General features: G+C 35.7%; 2 protein-coding genes, 2 long non-coding RNA genes and 1 other non-coding gene across 7 annotated transcripts in view; all 5 read left to right on the forward strand.

The window, feature by feature from the left end:
* LOC127970035 (AT-rich interactive domain-containing protein 4B) overlaps nucleotides 1-11,172 on the forward strand; it is a 62,354-nt gene extending 51,182 nt beyond the window's left edge. For 2 of the 3 annotated variants that reach the window (XM_052572237.1, XM_052572239.1), the window contains 5 exons: nucleotides 98-1,249; nucleotides 2,745-2,855; nucleotides 4,365-4,532; nucleotides 4,616-4,762; nucleotides 7,329-11,172. In XM_052572237.1, coding sequence (XP_052428197.1) covers nucleotides 98-1,249; nucleotides 2,745-2,855; nucleotides 4,365-4,532; nucleotides 4,616-4,762; nucleotides 7,329-7,462 — 1,712 coding nt within the window. In that variant the 3' untranslated portion in view covers nucleotides 7,463-11,172. The remainder of the gene's footprint in view (nucleotides 1-97; nucleotides 1,250-2,744; nucleotides 2,856-4,364; nucleotides 4,533-4,615; nucleotides 4,763-7,328) is intronic. The other variant, XM_052572238.1, reaches the window with a different exon arrangement.
* On the forward strand, nucleotides 4,831-6,889 carry LOC127970037 (uncharacterized). Its single transcript, XR_008156484.1, has 3 exons — nucleotides 4,831-5,066; nucleotides 5,170-6,021; nucleotides 6,395-6,889. It is a non-coding gene; the product is annotated as an uncharacterized LOC127970037 (long non-coding RNA).
* Nucleotides 11,173-13,781: 2,609 nt separating the features above from the next.
* On the forward strand, nucleotides 13,782-17,871 carry LOC127969735 (mitochondrial import receptor subunit TOM20 homolog). Its single transcript, XM_052571816.1, has 5 exons — nucleotides 13,782-14,037; nucleotides 14,396-14,442; nucleotides 16,552-16,633; nucleotides 16,710-16,852; nucleotides 17,457-17,871. The coding sequence occupies exons 1-5, from the start codon at nucleotides 13,914-13,916 to the stop codon at nucleotides 17,499-17,501; spliced, it is 441 nt and encodes a 146-aa protein (XP_052427776.1). The 5' UTR covers nucleotides 13,782-13,913; the 3' UTR covers nucleotides 17,502-17,871.
* Nucleotides 16,883-17,018, forward strand: LOC127970813 (small nucleolar RNA SNORA14). Its single transcript, XR_008156684.1, has one exon. It is a non-coding gene; the product is annotated as a small nucleolar RNA SNORA14 (small nucleolar RNA).
* Nucleotides 17,872-19,330: 1,459 nt separating the features above from the next.
* The window catches only part of LOC127970234 (uncharacterized), a 79,936-nt gene continuing 73,595 nt past the window's right edge, over nucleotides 19,331-25,671 (forward strand). Inside the window, exon 1 of the long non-coding RNA XR_008156568.1 lies at nucleotides 19,331-19,889. This is a non-coding gene — a long non-coding RNA (uncharacterized LOC127970234). The remainder of the gene's footprint in view (nucleotides 19,890-25,671) is intronic.

The raw sequence follows: 25,671 nt of genomic DNA on the forward strand, positions 1-25,671 counted from the left end.
ATTAATTAACCAAAAGGTGTGGGAGACCGGCTTCATTTGTTTTATATATCACTGGAACAGAGCTAAAGTTTTGGTGCCATCCCTCTGTTTCCCACAGGCTCTGAAAGCTCCACAGACGACAGCGAGCGAGAAGACGATGGTGACGCTGATCTCGATGAAGAGGATCATCCAGGAGCACGAGCGAGCCTTCGGAAAGCAGTTCTTCCAGAACGCCCGCTAACGCCACAGCACTGGGAGAGCGGAAGCCCGTCTGAAGCCTTCAAAGCTCCCGCAGACGAGGAGCCGAGCGTCCAGAACAGCCCTGAAACGAGCAAGAGAAAGGTGGAGCTCGAAGGATCCGGCGGCAGAAGAAAAAAGGCTGGAGGTCAAGGTGAAAGTCCTTTGAAAAGCCCAGGGAAGGGCAGAACTAGAAGCTGCAGAGGAGGCGATTGGTTGCCAAGTAGTTCGCCCAAAAAGTTAGAAGAACGAGGCCCGGTGGAGGATAGAGGCGCTCAATCGTGTAGCAGCTCTGAAGACGAAGCAGATCCTCCAACAGAACCACAAACCAAGGAAGAGCCAAGAGGAAATCCCAAAACCAAGGGCTCGCCTTCAAAGAAATACAACGGAGTGAAGGATAAAAATAAAAGCGGGCGTTCGGTATTCTGGGATATCCCAGAGAAAAGAGCCAAAATATCCACAGGGATTGAAGAAAGATCGCCTGGCTGTCGTACTAAAGGTCAGAAGGACGTGTGGTCCAGTATCCAAGTCCAGTGGCCCAAGAAGACCCTAAAGGAGCTGTTTTCGGACTCTGATACCGAGGCGGCCAACTCTCCTCCACCAGCAGTAACGGCTCCGGACGAGCCCTGTGTCGAACCCTCCCGGGACGAGGAGATCGCCGAGGACAAGCTGCAGGAGCATCCCAGCAGCGGCACCAACTCGGTCCTCAACACGCCTCCGACTACACCAGAGTCGCCCGCCGTAGGAGAAGGACCCGCCGAGGTCCGAGCGCCGTCGCCGCCCACCAGTCCTCCAGCCGTCTCTTCACCGACAGGAGCTCTGCTGGAGGAGCAGGCGGGGGGGCGCAGCGAGTCCGACAGCAGCACGGTGGAGGTGGAGAGCATGGGTGGAGAAATCCAGGAGATTCCTCAAGAAGACGGGGCAGGTTCCCCTTCCAAGGCTTTCGATGGAAACCTGTCGTGCAACAGTAACAGCAACTGTAGCCTCACGATGAGTAACTGCAGCCAGCTGGAGAGCGAGCAGAAAAATAAAGGTATGTACTGTCACCTACATCAGAGGGTTTTTAACTTTTAATGCCAAGTACCACCTCAGAAAATATTTGGCTCTCCAAGTACCACTATAATGACCAACATTAAAACACAGCAGTGTAGCAGGCCTAATTATACAGATACACCTCTGTACAATTAAAAACAGGTTTTATTCCAAATAAGAATTATTTTTGACCTGAAAGTTAAATAAAAACTGTACTGTACTTAAAAGTAAAACAATAAAAATTCAACTGAAATCTGTTGTATTTTAACATTAATTTATATTTAATTTAGTGATTCCTCTGTGAACCACTAGAGGGAGCCTGTGACACACTTTGAGAACCTACATCATATGCATGTCTCTGAAGCCCAAAGTATACTTTATTTAGGGCTGTGCAATTAATCGTAATTGAGTTTCAATTTCAGCTTCCAACGATTATGAAAATCCAATAATTGAGAAAACGATTATTGTGCCCTATTCCCATTCCTTCCCCTTTCAGCGGTGAGGTTTTGCTCCTCCATAAAAGCCCAAACTAAACATGCAAATCAGTAAAATCATGTAATATGATTTTCGCAAAATAGGATGTGCTTGATTTATTAATGTTTATTAGATATGTGCGTGTTTTTAAAAGCACGAAAGAACTTGCAAAACAAAAGACAGAGAAAATCACTCACTGCTCTTGACTTAAGATCTTTTGTAACTTTAATAAGAAACAAAGCAAGTTTAATTCTTACAGTGAAGACAATGCTGGTTTATTTTACATGTGATTATTTAGTTTCTGTAGTATGCTGCATAAAAAAAGCACTCTTTCTTTTGTATCTTTTTTTTCTAACTTTAAGTTTAAAGTTTAATTTAAGTTTAAGACGGTTTAATTTCAGTAATTGTTGAGGAATTTTTTCACTAATATAAAGTTTTGTCAGCATCGTATATTTCGATTCTTTTTTTTTTATGAATGTATGTTTATAACAATATAGTTTGTATTTCTATCACCTTTGCATCAAATTAAATAAAAAATAATCATTTAAGTTATAAACACTTATGTATTTTTTTATTTTTGCAATTTGAGCAAATGGGAATGCAAAAAAATATATTTGTGGTACTCTCCCATTCAGTGCTTTTGAAGTTAACCCAACTATGACAAAATGTAAAAAATGTCCATCGTACGCATATACTAAGCAAACCACCTGATTTTTGGTTACCGTGCATACGTTTACGTCACACATGCGCATTGACTTGGTTTTGCATTAATAATTTGTTCCACAAGGGGGCAACACTGGCCCAGGCTGCAGTTTCACAGTACAAAATGAAACTAAAGTGACAAAATTATGACAATAAAAAAATAACAACAGACAGCCACTTTGAGAAGTGCTTATATGAGAGGGTTGTGAGATAGCTGCAACTTTAATTTAGATGAGTTAGGCCTGGGCGATACGGCATGTTGAAAATCATCATCATTACAAGAAATGCATTTTCTGACTGCGTTCTCATCCATGTCACAGCCGCATCCAGTCAGAAGAGGCACAAGGAGTCTCAAGGCGGCGGAGCATCAAAGAAACACAAGCGCAGTCATAAAGGCCTGAGCTTACATCCCAAGAAGAACCGCAAACCAGGTAACCGAAATCGACATCTGCTTGAAGAGCTTTTTCATAGATGTCAGTGGAGCGTTGATAAGCTTCAGCAGAGCTTTAAGCAGCTCCTGTGTAATTCAGCTCTTCTCTAGTCCTTCCAGTGTTTTATTCCTGCAGAGATGTGAGCGTGTTCAAGTGTCTCTGCGCATCCATGTTTTCAGTCTACTGCAGCAGTGCAGCATCGTTCTGTAAATCAGCTGAGATGAAAAGCTGTAAGAGTTCGGTGACTTCAGTAACTCAGTTTAAGTGTTAATTTTGTTTTCAAATGAAGTTATGGTTTGCTCACACTCTGCTGCCAGTCAAAACAGATTCCCAAGGTTCGGTTTTCTTCCACTGAAGTCCTCTCAATCTTTGTGGAGTAAGAGTCTAGTTCTCTTTGCATTCACACTGTATCTAAACATGAATGTGAACTCTCAGCACACTTTTCTCTCAGTGCTGTGTTTTGATTAGATTATTGTAATGTAATATTAATATTAGTGCTACATTATTTGCTAACATGTGCCAATAATCTTCCCGTACCTGTAATAAGAAAAAAATTGTAAAAATGGGTATGTTTAAAGGCTCTGCATTTTTTTTTTTATTATTATTAGTAGTAGTATTTTTTATTTATAATCAAGATGAACGGTTTGATTGTTTAATGTTTGAAAATGAAGCTGAATAAAGTATGTAAATGATTTTTAATTTTTTTTTAAAATTTTTTCCTAAAATATACAATAATAGCATTTACTTATTTATTTAGTCACTTTTATATTTGTATGTGGTAGTAGTGGTAATTATTATTATCACTTCAAACAAGTGCAGCAAACCTGAAATATTGTAAATCTGAACCTAATTTTGATAGCATATTGAATAGCAATATTATTTTTCTATTTTCCCAAATCAGGCATCCGTAAACATTTTTTTTAATACAATAATAATAAAATAAACTGCAGTTTTTCAACCTTTCACTGCATTCATAGAAAGTGTGGTTCTTAAAATATTTACTTTTTAGTATCAGCTGTGGTATTATTATTTCAGTAATTTAGCAGCAAATAAAATAATTATTATATTTATAAATATTAATATATTATCATTAAATATTTATTATTAAATGTATTATGTAAAAATATTTCTTTATGAATTATTGCATTTTAGTAAAATTATTTAAATTATAAAACGTAAAAATGATTAATAGTTTAACAATTGATTTATTTATTTATAATAAGCTTGAATTAATAATTACTATTAGCACAAACCCCAGTTTGGGAAGCCCTTCTTGAGTGCTTTACTTTCACACATACTGAAGACTTATTTAAATCAAACTCAAGCATAGTTTGTTTGTTTTTGTTTTTTATTTTATGTTTTTTCACAGCCCTTCTTGTTTCTGTTTTTTTTTGGTTCAGGGTCACAAATGTAAAGACAAATGTAAAATGTTTAATGTAGCACTTGAGCTTTCATTAAGAGGTTTCACGTTTGTCTATCTCCTCTCCTCTCCTCCGGGTGGCGCTGCAGCCCACAGCAGTGACAGTGAGGACCAGTGTATGAGCGAGAGCACTGCCAAATCCCCCACATCTAAGAGCAGCAGCGAGATGAAGCGGACGCCCCCCTCAGGCCACAAGTACCACAAACACGGCGATCCGGATCACTCCCACGGCCGGGGCAGGTGGAGCTTCCAGATGTGTAAGTGTCACAGACCGCCACACATTCTCAATGAGAAGTGATGTATTTTTGATGCTGATTCCCTTTGGCTCCTGTCCCTCCAGCGGACCTGGAGAAGATGAGCAGTCTAGAGCGGATAGCGTTCCTTCAGGAGAAACTGCAGGACATCAGGAATCACTACCTCCTGCTCAAATCTGAGGTGGCCTCCATCGACAGGAGACGCAAGCGCATGAAGAAGAAAGAGAGAGAGAGTGAGTGCTTCCAGCTCTTTCAGTTTGTGTTGGCCAATATTATAGTCAACAAATAGATAAAATAGAATTAGAACAGAGAGTGCTAGAGTTAGAGGGTTGTCAACAAATAGATAAAATAGAATTAAAAGAGTCCTAGAGTTAGAGGGTCAAGTAAATAGATAGATCAAATAGAATTAGAACAGAGTCCTAGAGTTAGAGGGTCAAGTCAACAAATAAATAAAATAGAATTAGAACAGAGTCCTAGAGTTAGAGGGTCAAGTCAACAAATAGATAAAATAGAATTAGAATAGAGTGCTAGAGTTAGGTCAAGTAAACAAATAGTTAAAATAGAATTAGAATAGAGTGCTAGAGTTAGAGGGTTGTCAACAAACAGATAAAATAGAATTAGAACAGAGTGCTAGAGTTAGAGGGTCAAGTCAACAAATAGATAAAATAGAATTAGAACAGAGTCCTAGAGTTAGAGGGTCAAGTCAACAAATAGATAAAATAGAATTAGAACAGAGTCCTAGAGTTAGAGGGTCAAGTCAACAAATAGATAAAATAGAATTAGAATAGAGTGCTAGAGTTAGGTCAAGTAAACAAATAGTTAAAATAGAATTAGAATAGAGTGCTAGAGTTAGAGGGTTGTCAACAAACAGATAAAATAGAATTAGAACAGAGTGCTAGAGTTAGAGGGTCAAGTCAACAAATAGATAAAATAGAATTAGAACAGAGTGCTAGAGTTAGAGGGTCAAGTCAACAAATAGATAAAATAGAATTAGAACAGAGTCCTAGAGTTAGAGGGTCAAGTCAACAAATAAATAAAATAGAATTAGAACAGAGTCCTAGAGTTAGAGGGTCAAGTCAACAAATAGATAAAATAGAATTAGAATAGAGTGCTAGAGTTAGAGGGTTGTCAACAAACAGATAAAATAGAATTAGAACAGAGTGCTAGAGTTAGAGGGTCAAGTCAACAAATAGATAAAATAGAATTAGAACAGAGTCCTAGAGTTAGAGGGTCAAGTCAACAAATAGATAAAATAGAATTAGAATAGAGTGCTAGAGTTAGGTCAAGTAAACAAATAGTTAAAATAGAATTAGAATAGAGTGCTAGAGTTAGAGGGTTGTCAACAAACAGATAAAATAGAATTAGAACAGAGTGCTAGAGTTAGAGGGTCAAGTCAACAAATAGATAAAATAGAATTAGAACAGAGTCCTAGAGTTAGAGGGTCAAGTCAACAAATAGATAAAATAGAATTAGAATAGAGTGCTAGAGTTAGGTCAAGTAAACAAATAGTTAAAATAGAATTAGAATAGAGTGCTAGAGTTAGAGGGTTGTCAACAAACCGATAAAATAGAATTAGAACAGAGTGCTAGAGTTAGAGGGTCAAGTCAACAAATAGATAAAATAGAATTAGAACAGAGTGCTAGAGTTAGAGGGTCAAGTCAACAAATAGATAAAATAGAATTAGAACAGAGTCCTAGAGTTAGAGGGTCAAGTCAACAAATAAATAAAATAGAATTAGAACAGAGTCCTAGAGTTAGAGGGTCAAGTCAACAAATAGATAAAATAGAATTAGAATAGAGTGCTAGAGTTAGAGGGTCAAGTCAACAAATAGATAAAATAGAATTAGAATAGAGTGCTAGAGTTAGGTCAAGTAAACAAATAGTTAAAATAGAATTAGAATAGAGTGCTAGAGTTAGAGGGTTGTCAACAAACAGATAAAATAGAATTAGAACAGAGTGCTAGAGTTAGAGGGTCCAGTCAACAAATAGATAAAATAGAATTAGAACAGAGAGTGCTAGAGTTAGAGGGTCAAGTCAACAAATAGATAAAATAGAATTAGAACAGAGAGTGCTAGAGTTAGAGGGTCAAGTCAACAAATAGATAAAATAGAATTAGAACAGAGTCCTAGAGTTAGAGGGTCAAGTCAACAAATAGATAAAATAGAATTAGAACAGAGTCCTAGAGTTAGAGGGTCAAGTCAACAAATAGATAAAATAGAATTAGAATAGAGTGCTAGAGTTAGGTCAAGTAAACAAATAGTTAAAATAGAATTAGAATAGAGAGTGCTAGAGTTAGAGGGTCAAGTCAACAGATAAAATAGAATTAGAACAGAGAGTGCTAGAGTTAGAAGGTTAAGTCAACAAATAGATAAAATAGAATTAGAACAGAGTGCTAGAGTTAAAGGGGTTGTCAACAAATAGATCAAATAGAATTAGAACAGAATGCTAGAGTTAGAGGGTCAAGTCACAAATAGATAAAATTCGTTCACTTGAAGAACACAAGCTTCTAGAGGCACATCACTCTGAAGTAATGAAGGCAGTGCAGAGGCAGTGGTGGTTTTTTAGGTAAATATTAATGCCTTGATTTTTATGCGAGCAGTTACTGGTAGCCAGTGGAAATTTCTAACGTGTATTCTTTTCAGCTCATTTAAAATGAATCTTGCTGCCGTATTCTGGATTAATTGTAAAGGTTTGATAGAACTGGCTGGAGGAGAACACTGCAATAGTCCAGCCTGGACAGAACAAGAGCTTGAACAAGATGATCTGATGATTGCTCACCCGAACCCCTCTTGTGTCCCAGCAGGTGCAGCGGCGTCCTCGTCCTCATCCTCACCGTCCTCCAGCTCTCTGACGGCGGCTGTCATGCTGACGCTGGCCGAGCCCACGGTGTCCAGCGCGCCGCAGACCTCGGGGCTGTCTGTGGAGTGCAGGTGACAGCAGCGGGACGCCGGCGGCGAGCAGCACAGAGCACTTAACCAGCACCCGACCCGCCCCAGAGACACTGACGGACACAGCGACGGGACGAAACCAGAGCCACCAGACAGCAACAAGCACTATTTTATATCGACAACTGTTTCCTTGGCAAGCTAATTGCACTCAAGTGCACTTTCTTTCTGAGAGTTGTGGGAGGGTCGGGTTTGACAACAGGACAAAGACTATTTCTATTTGTTTGTCCGTTCATTTTACAAACCCATCGCATTCACTTTTGACCATTTATGAATATTTGATTCTATCTTTGAATATGAATTCATCTGCAGTGACTGAAAACTGTAGTTCACCCTCAGATCCACCGGTCCCGGGCCGTTAAAGAGGCGGCAGAGTTTAGAAACATGGACTTTCACTGACGGTCAGTCAACGCTGCAGTGCCTTACAGTTTGGGCACCTGTGAGGAATGCTGGGAAACGCTCAGTGCTGGCTAACCTGTCATCCAGGGGTAGATATGTGTTTCATAACAGAGCCCAAACTCACATGAAACTGAATGTCTGCTTTTCTTTTTAATCATAACAGGAATCAAGAGTCTGTCCAGGTCATATTTCACCCTAAAATTATTTATATACATATTATATGTATATATAGCAACAACAAAAAAAATTACTGCATTTTTAAAATTTTGATTATTTATTAAAAACAACATTTAAAAAATACTGTATTACAGTAATGAGATTTATGATAATTACTGAGAATTGAAATGATTTAGGCAATTTCATAACAAAAAATAACAAACTTTGTTATGCTTTTGTTAATATGATTTCTTAAATACTGTATAAGAGTCCTGAGAAACACCACTGACAATAATAATTATACATTTAATAAATAATTGTATATAAATTTCACAATTAATAAAAAACAGTGCTCCTAAAAATAGGTTTCATTTTTTTAATTGTGAAATTTGAAAATAATTAGAATTTTTTTTAATTAAAATTAAAATTTTAAGTTATTATTTTATATATTATAATTATATTTCTAATTAATATTTGTATTATTACATTATTATTTTATTAAATATATAGTATTTAAATATACTGTTAAAGAAGCAACTGAGAATTATACATTTAATTAATATTTCTGTATAAATCATGCAATAATAAAAAACAAAATCTTAATGGCCCTAAACATTGGTTTCATTATGAAATATTTTTTTTGCATATTTTTGTTTAATAAAATAGATCATTAAAAATGGCATATCGCAGTTATGAGAATCACAGTTGAAAGTGATGAGAATTGAATATTTAAATTGATTTCACAATTAAATTAGTTTAGTTTTAGGGTTAAATCTGACTTGGATGTGTTTTGGTTCAGATCACGCCTTATGAATGTTATATCCCAATTTGTCCATTGTTTTATTTGTGATGATTTCAGAAAGCCTTATGAACGATATGTTGACCAGCCCTTCATCTTCATCGTTCTCCGCTCGATCCTCTGTGTTTGTTCATGAGCTTGTCTTGTCGATGGAGAAGCGAGCGAGTCGGATAAGGGCTATTGAGCCGCGCGCTCACGTTTGGAGTTTGCGTTCAGTATCTCTGGAGGTGAAATGTATTATGATTGTTGACAATTTGAGAATTGATGACTTTTTCTGGCACCCAGGATTCTAAGTGTATTTTACTACTGAAATCTATCCAGACCCTGTGGGGTTTAAATGGTTAATGTGGCAGTATTCAGAAGTGCAATGGCAGATTCATCTGTGATCGTGTGCAATGACAGATGCCGTTCTGTTCTGTACGTAGCCTTTGTGTGTTTATGTCTTCCTTGTTTCCATTTCCCGCCTCTTTCTCCAATGCCGTGAGTGTAGGCCACTGGGAAACGCTCCGCTGGTTTGGTGGCTTGTGCTTGCAGTGATGGGTGGACTGTGGGTTAAAGCAGTAATTCACCTAAAAATGAAAATGCTTTCATGTGCTTCCAAAACCGTTTAATGAAATTGACCTGTGAAACACAAACGATGTTTGTTTTTCCTACAACATCTGTCGGTCTCTAAAAACGACATCATTTCAGTCTGTTTCTCACACAAATCAATCCGAGGAAGCTTGTTTCCACCACAATATACAAAAATAAGAGCTAACTGGGACTTGGGTTTTTTCCACGCAATTTTGAGGATGTTTACATTGCAGATTTAAACTGAAATTAGAAATAAACTAATAATTCTGAGAATAAAGTCCAAATTGCAAAATGTAAATTTAGAATTAGAGAAAAATACATCAGAATTACAAGATATAAACTCAGAATTCTGAGAAAAAATGATAGAATTGTGACGCAAATTAGAACTTTGAGAAAAAACTCTAAAGTGTGAGATGACAAAATATTTGAAATAATATTTTAAATCTTTTAAACAGAAATGGCTTAGTTGCAAGATGCAAACTCAGTTTTTCAAGGGGGAAATTTTCTAAATAGCAAAATGTAGAATTCTGAGAAAAATTAGAGAATTGTGAACTCAGAATTTTAATAAGAGGAAAAAAATCTAAGTTACAAGATGCAAACTCTATTTTCAGGAAAAAAATAAAATTGTGAGAAACTGAATTCTTCAAAAATACGAGATGTAAACGCAGAATTCTGAGAAAAATGCATCAGAAATGCTACATTTAAACTTCTGATTTTTATTAAAAAAAATTTTACAGAATTGTGACAATCTCAAAATTGTCAGATGCAAACTCAGAATTCCACGTAAAGTCAAAATTGTGAGATGTAAATTTAGAAAAATTAGGAAAACGGCATAATTTCAATAAGCTGAACTCAAAAAGTCAAAATTGTGACACAAACTCAGAATTCTATAAGAAAGACTAAAAAAAATTAGGAAGGATCGCTAGATGTAATCTTGCAATAAAAAAAAAAAAATAGAAAACTTAAAAATGGAAAGTATCTTGATTTAATATGACTTCCAATACAGCGCAACAGCCGCTCCAAGAAAACAAGACATGAGGATGAGTCCATGTTCATTTGGGGTGAATAACTGCTTTAAAAGTAAAACCAAGAGAAGCTCTTCCTCTCATCTCTGAACCCTCGGTGGTTTCATCCTGCGCCATCTGACCAGGGAAAGGGTTACGATGTGAAAAGTGCTGAAGATCTCCAGAGTTTCCTTTTGTATAGACTCCCTCTTATATCATAACCTGAAGGTCTGTAGCGTTTGGCACTTGTATGTAATTGTATGCCTTTGTTATACATTTGTATATTGAGAAGTGTGTTTTGAGTCAAGCTATTTAATATCTTGCACTGTTAATACCATGTACGTTTCTGTACAGTTTTACTGTTTTAACTGTAGTGTCTGTGTACATCCGGAAAGTAGAAGCTTGTTCATTTTCTTATCCATGCCTTTGTGTTTCTTTCTTGCATAGAGGTTAGTTTTGATTTCATACTTTTTTGTTCTCGTCTGTGTATTTCCGTTAAGACTGTGCTTGTACCAGGTTTTTCTTTTTCTTTTCTTTTTTCTTTTTTAAATGTGGTATTTTCCAATCTGTACATGAACTGTAAAGTTTTATGGATCTTTACAAGTATGTTCAGAGATGTTTGTAAAGACGAGAGAGAGAGAAAGAAAGAGTCAAAGCTTAACGGGAAGTTCTATCATATTTATTAAGCTCATCAGAAGATGGACCGTGTGTAATTTATTGTACAAATGTAAGCAGAAAAGCCTTTGAATTAAATGCCATAGTTTGTGACCTTGAATGTCCACTTTGGTTCCTATCAGAGATGAGTGATCACAATCCTAAATCTAGTGATCTGCTGCTGTGTTTTAATCTAAAATATCTTCTGAAGAACAGCACAACCTGAGACTCTGACCATACGGAACAAATATATAACTAACAATGCAAAACAAAATAATAGAATAGAAAACCTCTAAGTCTGGAACAGAAATTAGTACAATAACCAGCTTATTTGTTACTTCATCTACTAGGTGTGTGTGTGTGTGTGTCTATATATATATATATATATATATATATATCTATAAGTGCTGTCAGTTTACCATTTTATCTTAAATTTAATATTATAATATAATCAATTAAAATATTTTAACGCAGTTAATGCACTGGCCCCGCCCCCAGACCTGTACGTCATCTTACACATGATACACTTACAAATGATTCGGTGCAACAACTCCATGAATGCAGTTCTATATATTGGGGCAAAAAAAAAAATACTTAGGAGTTTTTTTCTTATATTTCTAGCATATCACACCAGCAGCGAAAGCAATATTACACAAGTGCTGTTTTTGTCATTAGCCCGAGACGCAGCTCACTGATCCAGGTCCTGTCATGATGAGCAGAGACTTTCGATTGGATCGTTTATTTTTATTCAGTAGCATTAAAACATTCATGTTTTAATTTTATTTACTTTATTAACAAATGTATTTGTATTAGCAGCCTTTGCTCAAGTTAAAGAAGTTGTTAACATGAACATCTGCTGTTTATTTATCTCTTTGAGTCAGTTCGGGAGTTCAAAGCGGGTTCGCGAATCATTTGAGTCAATTTGGGGATCGCGAATCATTTGAATCAGTTCGGGAGTTCATAGCGGGATGTTGAATCATTTGAGTCAGTTCGGGGATCGCAAATCATTTAAAGCAGTTCGGGAGTTAGTAGCGGGATCGCGAATCGTTTGAGTCAATTTGGGGTTCGCGAATCATTTGAATAAGTTCGGGAGTTCATAGCGGGATGTTGAATCATTTGAGTCAGTTCGGGGATCGCAAATCATTTAAAGCAGTTCGGGAGTTAGTAGCGGGATCGCGAATCGTTTGAGTCAATTTGGGGTTCGCGAATCATTTGAATAAGTTCGGGAGTTCGTAGCGTGATCGCGAATCATTTGAGTCAGTTTGGAGATCGCAAATCATTTAAAGCAGTTCGGGAGTTCGTAGCGGGATCGCGAATCATTTGAGTCAGTTTGGGGATCGCGAATCATTTGAGTCAGTTCGGGAGTTTGTAGCGGGATCGCGAATCATATCTGTATATGGATAGGCATTTTTAACTAATTTAGTAGCTAGTTCTAATTACGTTTTCCACGCTTGTTTAGGTGTGAAATGTGAACACATTTTTTTTTTTTTTAATGATGTGCCTTTTAACAGTATCAAGTATATTAAAAAACTAAACAAATCGTGCCTAAAAAGTGCAGGCATCTAGGCTAATGATGAAGTCATACTAGTGCGCGTGTGCATTTTGAGTGTGTTCTTTCACTGCATTATTCGGTGTATTCAAATGCGTTTATGAATGCATGTGAATGATCACAAAATTCAAGATATGAACCCTTTGTGGGCAAAAGGGTTCTTTCTTATCATTATAGAACCTTTTTAACATAAAAGGTTCTTTGGAGTTGAGTAAAGAACCCTATGGTTCTATATAGAACCCCAATGATCCCTTTCTTCTAAGAGTTTGTTTATTTTAATAAATCGGAAAGATTTACCTTGTTTAAAATGTACAAAAACAAACAAAAAAATTTTTTTTTCCTTGTATCCTGACACATATGCTGATGTTGTGTCTCTATCTCACTTTTTTTTTTTAGTCTCTGTCTCTGTTTTATTTTATTTGCCAATCAAGCCTGACTGGCTACACTCTTCCTGGTAGAACAGGGATAAGAAGCAAACATTAAGCAGTGCACTGACATACTCTTACTCTACAAAGATACACCGGTCAAAGGACTTTATCTCTGTGTTTATGTACACTTAATGCCAAGTATAATTACAAACGCAGGGCTCTATACACTTATATTTTTGAAGGAGTACGTACACAGCACTTACAAATTGCATAAATAATCTTATGAGGCTAATGTATAAAATATAAAATTTGGAGTACAGAAATATGAAATTATGAAAAAAATTAGAATGGTACTTTGCCACTAGGTAGCGGCATGCCACTTCCTTAATGAGTGAGTCTGTCTGTCATTTAATCAATGGATTCATTTGAGACGGATGATTCATTCAGAAAAAAAGTTAGCTAAAAGTTACTCAAGCAAATTTATTCAGTAAACACCAATGTGTGTTGCTGCAGAGCACAACAACATGCTTTGTTTGGAAACATTTCCTTTGCGAAATATGTCTTTTTTTATTATCCTGTTTATTGAATTGTTGTCCTGACAGAAAGGTCTGCCACAGACCGTGCTTAGCAAACATTATAACCGCTCTGTGTTTGTGTGTGTGTCCTAAAGACTGTGCCGCGCAACCGTTTACTGTTAGATGTTCAAAATGTAACGTTAAATCAGACATAATTTAAAACCGAAAAATAAATATAATACTATGATTAAAAGTTCAGAAGCCGGAAGTGTAGTGAGAGTGAAACATTCTCTGAATATATTCTGTGAAGATGCTTAGAATCTTTCAGGCGTCTGCAGCGAACACTCCCAGAGGGGTCCTTCCTCCGCTGTGTGAGCACGTGTCCTGCAGACGCCGCAGCAGATCACCGTTAACGGCGCCACGATGATGGGCAGCAAACCGAGCACGATCGCTGCGGGGGTCTGCGGCGCTATCTTCATCGGGTACTGTATCTATTTCGACAGAAAACGACGCAGCGATCCGAACTTCAGAACCAGACTGCGTGAACGTGAGTCATGTGATCGGCAAAGATTACTCGCGCGCTGGTTAGTTTGGATTCACTGATCTGCTGTTTAGATTACAGACTACTAGTGTTGGGGAATTACGTAATTAAATTATAAAATAAATGTAGCTTCCCAACAATGTTAGATTGGTAATAACTAACAGGTCAGTCTCGTTCAGACATTTTGACCCCCGATGAATGCTTCATTGAATCGGTTCGTTTGAATGACTCGTATGAATGGTTCACTTGTGAGTCATAAGGTGATCATAAGGTGATCATGCGTTGTGCATTAAATATGTTAATTAAACATGAATACATATAGATATCTGTAGTTTGATGTGCTGTTTTGTTCTCTCTTTTTTAGGGAGGAAGAAGCAGAGAGCTGCTCAGAATAAATCTGGACTCGCTGAAGTAGGTCAAACATCTGAATCACGTTTAGATGTTTAGGAATCTTGCCATTACATTTTTTTTAAGCATTAAATGCCACAGAACCCCAAATATGATCAACCTCATGCTAAAAATAATATTTTTAGTGCTGTCAATCGATTAAAAAAAATTAACTAATTAATCGCACAATTTTTTAAAATTAATCGCGATTAATCGCGATTAATCGCAATTAAAAGACTGAAACTTTTTGGATATGTAAATGTAAAATGTAAATAATTAATGTAAACTCAAGACAAAGAAACTATTTAAATTCAAAATATGATTGTTTATTGGAATTTTTGTTTAACTTGTAACACAGATTTTCTCATGTAAACAACATACCTGCAATAAACCATCAATATCCTCCAAATTAACTGTTGGCTTGAAAGCCATATTTATTACAGAAATAAAAACACAGGCATGTAAGTACCATTTGAATTTCAAAACAATCAATGCCAATAAAAAACAAAAATGATTTCTGTTATGTTGAATTCTAAGTGGACTGCAAAAAAATTCCGCCCTTCACAATGCAAGCTTCCTAATTCATCCCACCCAGAGCAGAAACTACATTACCCATTCACCCTTAAGTTACACAAGTGAATAGCGCATGTGTCGCTTTCCCACTGTTAAGTGTCAACAACTCAACGTGGCCGGAGAAGGTGTGTGAAACTCGTTGTGAGTTATACTAAAGCAAAATCTTGAGTATTTATTGTCTGATAAACATTAAAAACTGTCTGCGGAGGTTGAGTCGTCCTGCAGCCCTCGCTGGATGCTCATTGGCTGCAGCATCTTTTTTCTAAGTTCTAAAAAAATACCGTAGACGGCAAGGCACAAATTTAGATATTAAGTTATCTAATTAATCTATAGCCCATGCACAAAGACAATATGATCTTTTTGTCCCCTTTTTGTTTTAAAGCTTGATGAAGAGAGAGAGCGCAAGTTGCTGCAGCTGCGGGGAGGACAGTGATGCACGCGTACAGGAGTGATTGACAGTTCGCGGCACTGTGTACAAAAAATACTCCGCTACACAATTATTTCCTTATTTTCGTTTAAGCTTATTAACGTTAGCGTTACAGAAAGGTCTGGTTTACGCACTGTTACAGTCATTGTTTTTTTTTTTTTTTTTTTAAACAATGACATTTGAATTCATGATTTTAATGTTGCTGTTTCTTGTGGCAGATTGAAGAGTAATCCGGCAGAGTTTTATACTGAAACTTTCCGTCTAAAAGTCCTTCCTTGGTCTTATTCATATTTCTTTGCACGTTGAACACACATAGGCCACAACTGGAAATAAAAAAAAACTGCAACCGCGTTAATTGCGTTATTTTTTTTTAACGCGTTAAATATTTCAAATTAATCGAATGCGTTAACGCGCTAATTTTGACAGCACTAAATATTTTACGTTACATTATTATATATTATTATTTTCTGTCACTATAGTTATTTACTGTTATGTTACGTTTTTTAAAGCATTTGTTTTATTTTTCTTGTTCTTTATACATATTAAACAATTTAGTTAGTTATGTCTCATTTTTATTTATTATTTATTTTAATCTTTTAATTTTAATCAATTTATTTCTGTTTTAATATTTATTTAGTTTGACTTCATTGTTCATTATTTATTTTGTCTAATCAATTTTATTGTATTAATCTCATTTTTATCTTTATTTTAAACAAATGTAATTGGTTGGCTATTTTTTATTTAATTAAAAAAATATTTTCATTTTAAATATTTGATTTAATTTTAATGCATGTTATGAAAAATCAAGTTGAGTTAGAATGATCTTTTTTATTTATTTATTTATTATGCTTCAAATCTCATTTTATCTTTTTTTTTTTTTTTTTTTTTAGTTGGTTGTTTTTTTAATCTTTATATTTATTTTTCATTTTAAATATTTGATTTAATTTTTATGCATTTTATAAAAAAATCAAGTTTAGTAAAAATATATATATTTATTTATTATGCTTCAGATCCTTTTTTTTCTGGAAACTTTTCCTCAATCTCCTCATCACACCATTTTGGTCCTTTGACCTGAGTTTTAAAAGCGTCTCTAGAGCTTTATGAAGGAGATGAAGTTTCGCTCTATCTTTCAGTTGCCAGATCTTAAAGATGCGGCAGCCGTGCAGAAGTTTTTCCTGGATGAGATTCAGCTGGGCGAGGAGCTGCTGGCGCAGGGTGAGATGTTTGTCACAAGGTTTCTAGATCTACTCTGCATGCCATGAAGTGCTAGACACCCAAATGTGTTCCTCAGGAGACTATGAGAAGGGTGTTGATCACCTGACCAACGCCATCGCCGTCTGCGGCCAGCCACAGCAGCTCCTTCAGGTGCTCCAGCAGACTCTGCCTCCTCACGTCTTCCAGATGCTGCTCACCAAACTACCAACCATCAGTCAGGTGAGCTCAACACACATCTCACACCCGTCACCGCACTCCTTTAAACCCCCCGTGAGCTGCGTCTATCTAGCTCCTGGGACAAGAAGGAATGCAAGAGAAAACCAAGAACTTTCCAAAGCTACGTGTCTTCACAGTGACTATTAGCTATTTCACCTCTTGAACATTGAAACACCTCTCACTAGTAGAGAACCTGTGTTAAAGGAATAGTTCACCTAGACATGAGAAATATCAGGATGAGTTTGTTTCTTCATCAGGTTTGGAGAAAAGTAGCATTGCATCAGTGTCTCATCAATGGATGCTCTGCAGTGAATGGGTGCCGTCAGAATGAGAGTCTGATAAAAACATCACTATAATAATCCACAGCACTCCAGTCCATCAGTGAACATCTGGAGAAGACAAAAGCTGAAACTCTCATTCTGACGGCACCCATTCACTGCAGAGCATCCATTGATGAGACACTGATGCAATGCTACATTTCTCCAAACCTGTTGAAGAAACAAACTCCTCTACATCACATAAAGCCTGAAGATGGTGGGGCATTTTCTGCAAGTGTTTATTTCGGGTGTACTGTTCCTTTAACGGCGATCATTTCTCCCGTTCACAGCGGATAGTAAGTTCTCCGAGTCTGGAGGAAGATGACGTGGAGTGAAGCGTGGCCTGATCTTCTGGTGTTTCATTCCTGTGTTTGTTTGCACACTCATCCTGATCTCTGCACTCTGTCTGGTCATAGTTTGCAGTATCGTAGTTCATATTAAAAGCCATTCCAAACATGATTTCTTATAACAATCACAGATCTTTGAATACAAACGAAAGCATCAAAGTAAGAGTTGAATGTTTTTCTGGTTATAAGGTCATCATGTTACAGACACGAACACAAAGCAGTGCTGATCTATCTGCAGTTTAATCAGATGTTTTTGTGTATAAATCGTTTTGTGTGTGAAAGTGTTTTGGGTACATTTATTAATTTGTATGCACTGAACTTTAAAAATCAGTTATTCATTAAATACTTTAATCATGAATGTCTTGTGGCTCACGTTTCTACATGTGCTTCTGTTTTACTTGCTCTTCTCCAAATCATAATTTTCACGATTGCAGTCCTCTTCCTCTTGGAGGCAGTACAGACACAGATTATTACAACCTATAAACTTCGCTTGAGATTTAGTTGTCTGAACTGAAGAATATTTTACATTAAAACTCATCTATCTTGGTTTAATAAGCAAAGACAGTTAAAGCTATTGGTCAGCACAGGCATTCAAAACCTTTTCAAATTGTGTTTATTATGGCATACTAGAAAATATAACAACAATCAATATTATGTGCATATGGTATGCTATTGTACTCAGACTACTAATTAGACCGGATGTGCGGTATTAATAAACCAAAAGATTTGTTGATTTGAGATTTGTTGTTTTACTGAGAGGCACAAATATTAAATATGAAAACATTATTTTATATAAAATGTGAAACATTTTTATTTTTTTAATTTTCATTTAAATTTATTATTTTTATTTTATTTCATTGCAGCTTTATTTCTCATAACAAAACATTATTTCCTTTTTTTTATAAATTAAAACTTTAAAACATGCAGGTTTTTAATAGTTTCCATTAAAGTTAAAAATACTTGTGTTTTTATTTGATGTGCTTTTTTTTATCTTATTTTAAATGTTTATATTCAGATTTTATTTGAGTCCAAGCAATTTTAGTACTTCAGTTAAAACTTATTTTAAGTTAGTTTTGCGAAAGCAACTTTTATTATTTAAGTTTTCATCTAATATTTAGATTTTATTTCATTTAACAAAAAAGTTTAATTTATTCATAATACATTACCGCGATTGGTTAATATGATTGGTCACACAAACCTGCAAAGCCGAAAACTGAAATTTTAACTTGAAAATGCTATAATTTATTTTGTAAATGATTAATAATGAGAGAAATATGGTACAATAATCAGTTTTTTCACTGTAAACTGTGTTATTGTTAAACCAATAAAGCTCTTTTCCAGTTTTTCTGTGGTTTCTCGAAGCACAAATGTCTGGACATGACTGACGAGAAGATGCTTTGGGTTTGAAACAGTATTTATGTGGCACTGCTGGATAATAGAAACGTTCGCTGGAGAAATACATCTACCTTCTGCCCTCTCTGTCCAGCTGCACTCAGATTTTCCAGGAATAATGATGTGGACAGATTTATAAATGGAAAGTGGATTCGGCTCTGATGTGCTGAATAATGCAGAGAACCTACAGAATATTTTAGTGAAGCATTTATCAAATACATTCTCAGCGTCAAACATTTTACAAAGTAACACATGAACGAACACAGGTCATGTTTAAGGTTAAATCACATTTACAAATTATGCTTGTGTTATTTTAGTGTGTGTGTGTGTATATAAATATTGTGTTTTTATTTTTTTTTACATTTACTTTTTTAAAGTTTTTGTAATTTTGTTATGTGTATGTTTCATTTTTTATTTTTTTAAGTTTTCCACCTAATATATGATTTTATTTAAGCATTGGTGGTTTTGTTAAATTCTTTTGTTATTTTAAAATAGTTTCCATAACCCATTCCTAACTTTATTTCTATTAAATGTATGTTTTAGTCACTATTATTCTTACATTGTTGACAATTTCGCTGTTATGTCAATGGAATTTCGGTCGAACGCAGGGTTGCCAGGTCTTCGAAATAAATCCAGCTCAACTGCCAATCAAAAGTATTCCAAACTATCCATTTAAACTGCGACAAGCGTAGCAATATTCCGCGGGAAAAACGAGGACTTGGCAACACATACGTGTCTGTGGCGTATGTTAACGAAAGTTAGCGTAGTGGAACGAACAAAAACACACGTAGTCACGTTGTACTCTAATAACCGGGATCGCCCAAGACGCATTACGTATAAAGCGGAAGTAGTTGCGTAAATAGTAACGTTAATATCAAATAACAATTGCCAAGCAACGAAATCATGTTTAAACCAGATACAATCAACGAAACAATTAGCGCTTATGAAGAGGATATGATCACTGGATTTGCCGAAATATATCAGGTTAGTGGCATCAGATCTTTGAAAAGTTTTCTGGTTTTTAGTAGCAAGTTAACTGAAAATACACAGTTTTCTATGCAATGTATTTTAAAAATGTATTCGAGAGTTTTCTACTATGCTTTTGTTTTATTCTACCCTACAAAAGCCAAAACACAAAAACTACAGCTTTTATAGACATTGGAGTTGATGGAGATCACAGGTGCTCCCTGTTTTGCATATTTCTGAACGGATTTACATAATCTTTTAAAAAGTAATTGAATTTCAAAGAGTTATATTGAAGCCATTTTCAAGTTCCATCCTTGGTTTTGTGTTTTTGAGTTTTAGCCGTGGTTGTCTTATTTATCTATATTTGCGATCATGTTGCTATGTATTTTTGCTCCTGATTCTGTCATTTGCACTGTATACATTGTATGTGTACAATGTTGAAAAAGTTTATAAAACCAGAATTTTACTGCATGTTTACAAATGAAGAGTGAGTTGGAGCCTCTTCCCATTCATTTACCCACAGGCAGGGGTGGTTCTAGGGTGAATGGAGATCCGGGGCTTAGGCCAGAAAAATCCATGTATGTGACTTTTTATTTTAATAAATCAGAAAGATTTACCTTGTTTAAAATATACAGAAAAAAATATATATAATTTTAAAACATTTTATTTAAAGTATTGAGGAAAATACATTTGCTTTTTGCAAAAAAAAAGAAAAAAAAGAATTGCAAAACAAATGAAACAGCGCGAAAGCAATGATTTTGCAATAAATATTTTCCATGGTCATATCTATTAATTTATTTGCAACGCTGATTTTATTTTGTGTGTCAGTCTAGCTTGAGCTTGCTATACCATTTTTCCTTTGCGCTTCACTTTTCTGCACGTCTCTCTTTATGGCACTGTTTTGACGTGGGGACGGGGGCGTGTACAACATGCCTCCCTGGAAGTGACGTCATCGGCCCGAGACGCAGCTCACTGATCCAGGTCCTGTCATGATGAGCAGAGACTATTGAGTGGATCATTTATTTTTATTCAGTAGCATTAAAACATTCATGTTTTCGTTTTATTTACTTTATTAACAAATGTATGTGTATTAGCAGCGTTTGCTCAATATAAAGAAGTTGTTAACATGAACATCTGCTGTTTATTTCTCTTGATGTGCACACTTTTATAGCATTATGTGTATTGGGATCGCTAATCATTTGAGTCAGTTCAGGAGTTTATATCGGGATCGCGAATCATTTGTGTCAATTTGGGGATCGCAAATCATTTGAAGCAGTTCGGGAGTTCGTAGCAGGAACACGAATCATTTGAGTCAATTTGGGGATCGCGAATCATATGAATCAGTTCAGCAGTTCAAAGCGGGTTCACAAATCATAACTGTATATGGATAGGCATTTTTAACTAATTTAGTAGCTAGTTCTAATTACGTTTTCCACGCTTGTTTAGGTGTGAAATGTGAACTCATATTTTTTGTTTTAATGATGTGCCTTTTAACAGTATCAAGTATATTCAAAAACTAAACAAATCGTGTCTAAAAAGTGCACACATCTAGGCTAATGTAAAGTTACATGATGAAGTCATACTAGTGCGCGTGTGCATTTTGAGTGCGTTCTTTCACTGCATTATTCGGTGTATTCAAATGCATTTATGAATGCATGTGAATGATCACAAAATTCAAGATATGAACCCTTTGTGCCAAAAGGCTTCTTTCTTGTCATTATAGAACCCTTTTAGCATAAAATGTTCTTTGGAGTTGAGTAAAGAACCCTATGGTTCTATATAGAACCCCAATGAAACCTTTTTTCTAAGAGTTTGTTGGCCACAAGGATAAAAAAAATAAAAAAAAAGAAAGTCTGAGGACTGTGTCTGTAACAACATGCCCTCAGATGTTCATTCATGTTTCTTCTGTGCTATAAATAGTAATAAATATGACAGTTCATGTGCTGCTTGAAATGAGGCGCTACAGCAATCTGTTAAAGAGCCACAAAATGGTATTTATTGTTTGAGACATTTGAATGCTTTGTTTCATACCTAAAGTAACCTGCTCTGTCTCGTCTGTCAGTGTGTTGTCGGTGTCTTGTTTTATCAGTGATGTATTTTCTACTGCGTGAGAACATGGTGTGTGGCGTGAGACCGATATGGCTTGTCGGACATAGCAACATGGCTTTTGTGTCTAAGTTTGTCTTTGAAAGGTCAGTGGTCTCTTTGGTGGGCTACTGTAAGTTTACAATGACGTAAACACTGTAATGATGTCATAGGGTGATATTCATTACTGCATGGTTATTAATGTCAGTCTGAAGATCTTTTATGTAGTATGAAGTGTAATGTCCTGATTGCATGAGGCTCAGTCCAGCTCCAGAGGAGTTTGGGAGGGTCTGTTTGGCCTGAAAAAATACGAGTTGTGAGAGATTTTATCCGCTTTTACTCTAGCCTTTATTAGTTTTGTTTTGGAGGACTATGTTCAGCTGCTTAAAGCTTCATTCACCCAGCAGTAAAGCATCAGAGAGCTTCTAATGACCGTAGCACAGGAAAGGGTTTGGTCGCTTTGGAAGCTTCTCTGCTGGCAGACAAATACAGGCCTAATTATTTTTATCCAAGTCTGCAGCTGGTTTCTTTCTTTCTTTGTTGTGTTTGGAAGATGTAGTCAGGCGCTCGGCGCTGCCAAGAGACAGGAACTGGAAAATAAAATATGAAAACACAACTGGAGCCAAGAACGTCGAATAAAAACATAATGACAGACGGTGTGTTTTCCATGAACTCATGCACTCATACCAAAGCTGCTCCCTCCCTTACTTTTATAAGACGGGAAAAGTGTGTTAAGAGGGAAGCTGCTGAGATTTGGGATTTAAAGGGATAGAGATGCTAAAATGAAAAATGTATTTATCCTCATTTATATAAATTAAAAATAGCATGAATTAAAGACAGTACGAGAATTAATTATGTAAATATATATCTATACATCTGCTCACCAAGGCTGCATTTATTTGATCAAAAATAAAGTAAAACAATAATATTGTTTAAAAATAATATTTTTTTTCAACCCCTAATTCAGTTTTCTTTTCTTCTGTACTTCATTTAATGGTTCATCAAAAAGCATGTCTAATAAATTGAAATCATGAAACTTATAATTTAACATTTCAGTAAGAGTTTAATTCCAAAAATTATATTTTTGGGGCCCAATGAAATATTACATTTGTTCTTAAATTCCTTTTTATTTTACCCCAAATGTTTTCTAAATTCCATTTAAATGGTTTAATTAAATTTTAATAATCAAAAACCATGTCTATTTGAATTTTTCTGAATTCTGTGTATTTTTCTGGACTTCGTTTAATAGTTAACCTCAAATTTTAGTAACCAAAAAGCCTGTCTAATTAATTTAAATAATGTAAATTTTACAATTTAACAACAGTGTTTAATTACAATAGTTAAATTTGTTTAGCCCTGTGAAATTTTTTTTTAAATTTTTTTTTTGAGTATACATTTTAATGGTTTAATTAAGTTTTACTAAGCATGTCTTACTGACCTCAGTGAAGCTGATTTGTGGTGTTGTGTGTGAATGATACTGCGGCCAATGGAGAAAGCTTTGTTCTTGTTCAAGCTACTGGCGCTGAAACATAATGCAATGTCAGCATTGTTAAAATGCAGTAGCCAAGCGTTTGCTGCTGTAGATGCTTTTGGTGGAGGTACCATTACTCAGAACCTAGAAGACGAATTTGCCTGTATTTGGGGTTTTATTATAGGGGTTTTCAATTTATGAGTAAAATAAGGCTTGTGGTAAACCCAACTTTACCATACTTTGATGTTAAGTTACTAGAGAAGACAGATTGGGGTGTGAGTGTATGACATTAGACTGAAGAAAACAGCTTGTGTTGTAAACCGTGTGTGAATGTGAGTCTGTCAAAGTTTCAACAGGGGGCACTGTTGCTCCAGCCTCTTAGATAACTCCCTGGCTCTCTAGTCCTCATGGTGTTGACTAGTTTACCACCAGAACCTGTAGGCTAACATGATTAAAGGAGATCTCTGACAAATGATCCTGTCATTACTTTATTAGTTTATGTGAGGCAACTCCACTATAAATGTGCTTTGTGTGTTTGCATTGCAGAAACATGCATTAAATAGTTGAGGAGTTTAATTCTCTGCATGTGAATAATTGGACACACAATTTTTGATGTTTTGCATGCATGCATTGTGCAAATATTGCTTATACTCATATGCATGTGCCTTGATCACAATGCATGCATTTCAAAATAGGCCACCAGATTACCACTAGACAATCAGAAATGCATAGCAATGTGCTGTCGTTCAGCTCTCGCTGCCAACTGTGTGTACGTGCCAGTGGGAGAAAGAAGGAGAGAGAGAGAGAGAGAATGAAATGGATCATGGTGCAAGCGAGGAGAAAGTGGAGCGCTGTCATGCCAGCAGGCGCTGAGGAAATGTAAACGAGTCACAGTCGTGCTAATAATAATGGCGGAGTGTTGCAGGGGCAGCAGCAGGGGGATTTTAATTACCAAAGCACTCTTAAGCCCTGTGTCATGTGTTGCAAAAAATACAGTGGGGAGGAGGAAAAATCCTTGGCACGTCCTAAAAATAAAGAGACGTGTGCGTGCTTGGAGTGCTAACAGTTGTGCCATCTGATCCAGCATGGCAACTGATTGTAGGGATCCAAACCCTTCACATTTGACTGTTTTGTGCACTGTGGATTTAGATCAAATCTGGCATTTTTCCCATTTCTGTGCTGACTTTTAGGGGAAAATTTGCAGAATTCCGCAAAAATAGATGCATTCTTGTTCAAAACATTTAAAGGAACCGTTAACCCCAAAAGTTATTTATTTATATACCCTCATTGTAGCTTAGTTTACAGCATTAATGTGACAAGCAGTAAAATTCGGTTAATTGAAGATCTCTAAATCAAATATTGCATCAGGTTTATTTTGCAAAACCAACATCTTTCTGTGATTTTTTTTTTTTTTTTTTATTGACTCCTTGATGTGATGCACCAAAAGGCACCGTATTTGGTTTGAAATGATGAGAAAATAATTGTTTTTTGAAGAAATGTTGTGTTAAAAATCTCAGACAGCAGAGGATGGTGCTTGCAACGCTTAGGTCGTGGGTTCGATTCCCAAACAATGCATGAGGTTTAAAATTTTTACCTTGAATTGAATTAGTCACTTTAGATACAACAGATGAACATTCAAATATATTTTACAGCTATATATTTTAATAATTTCATGCTGTGAAATATTCATAGGCTATTATAAATGTGTAAAATACTGTTTGAGGAATATTTCGTTTCTATTATGCTGCGCTATTTTTCCATTTACTATAGTACTGATATGTATTATTTAACACATTTATTTTTTTTATCATGATTTTTTAAATTTATAAAAAGAAAAATGGTATTTGTCATTCCATGTCAACTCAACCAGAGGTCCAAATATAAAATTTGTCATGTTCAGTGCATTTGTTTGGACAGAAGGAAACAAGATGCATTTCTAGTTTCAACATTATTTGTTTACCTTTAAAAGAAAAGAAGTATCATATTTTTGCAAAATTACCTACATTTCGTTTTTGTCCACTGAAAATGTGTACAATTTACTTGTGAAGCCATATTGAAATTGTCAATACCAAAAGAGAAGTTTGTTAAGATCCAATATTTAAAAGGCCATTAAGATATCATTTATACTTCTTGAGTAACATGCATACAAAGTTTGGAGAAAAAAACTCTCCATTTTTGAATGGTCACCATTGGCACATAATGCAACAAAGATTGCTGAATTCAACAGATTTTACTAACAGACCT

This window comes from Carassius gibelio, chromosome B13 (assembly GCF_023724105.1).
Source record: "Carassius gibelio isolate Cgi1373 ecotype wild population from Czech Republic chromosome B13, carGib1.2-hapl.c, whole genome shotgun sequence".
Taxonomy (NCBI): Eukaryota; Metazoa; Chordata; class Actinopteri; order Cypriniformes; family Cyprinidae; genus Carassius; species Carassius gibelio.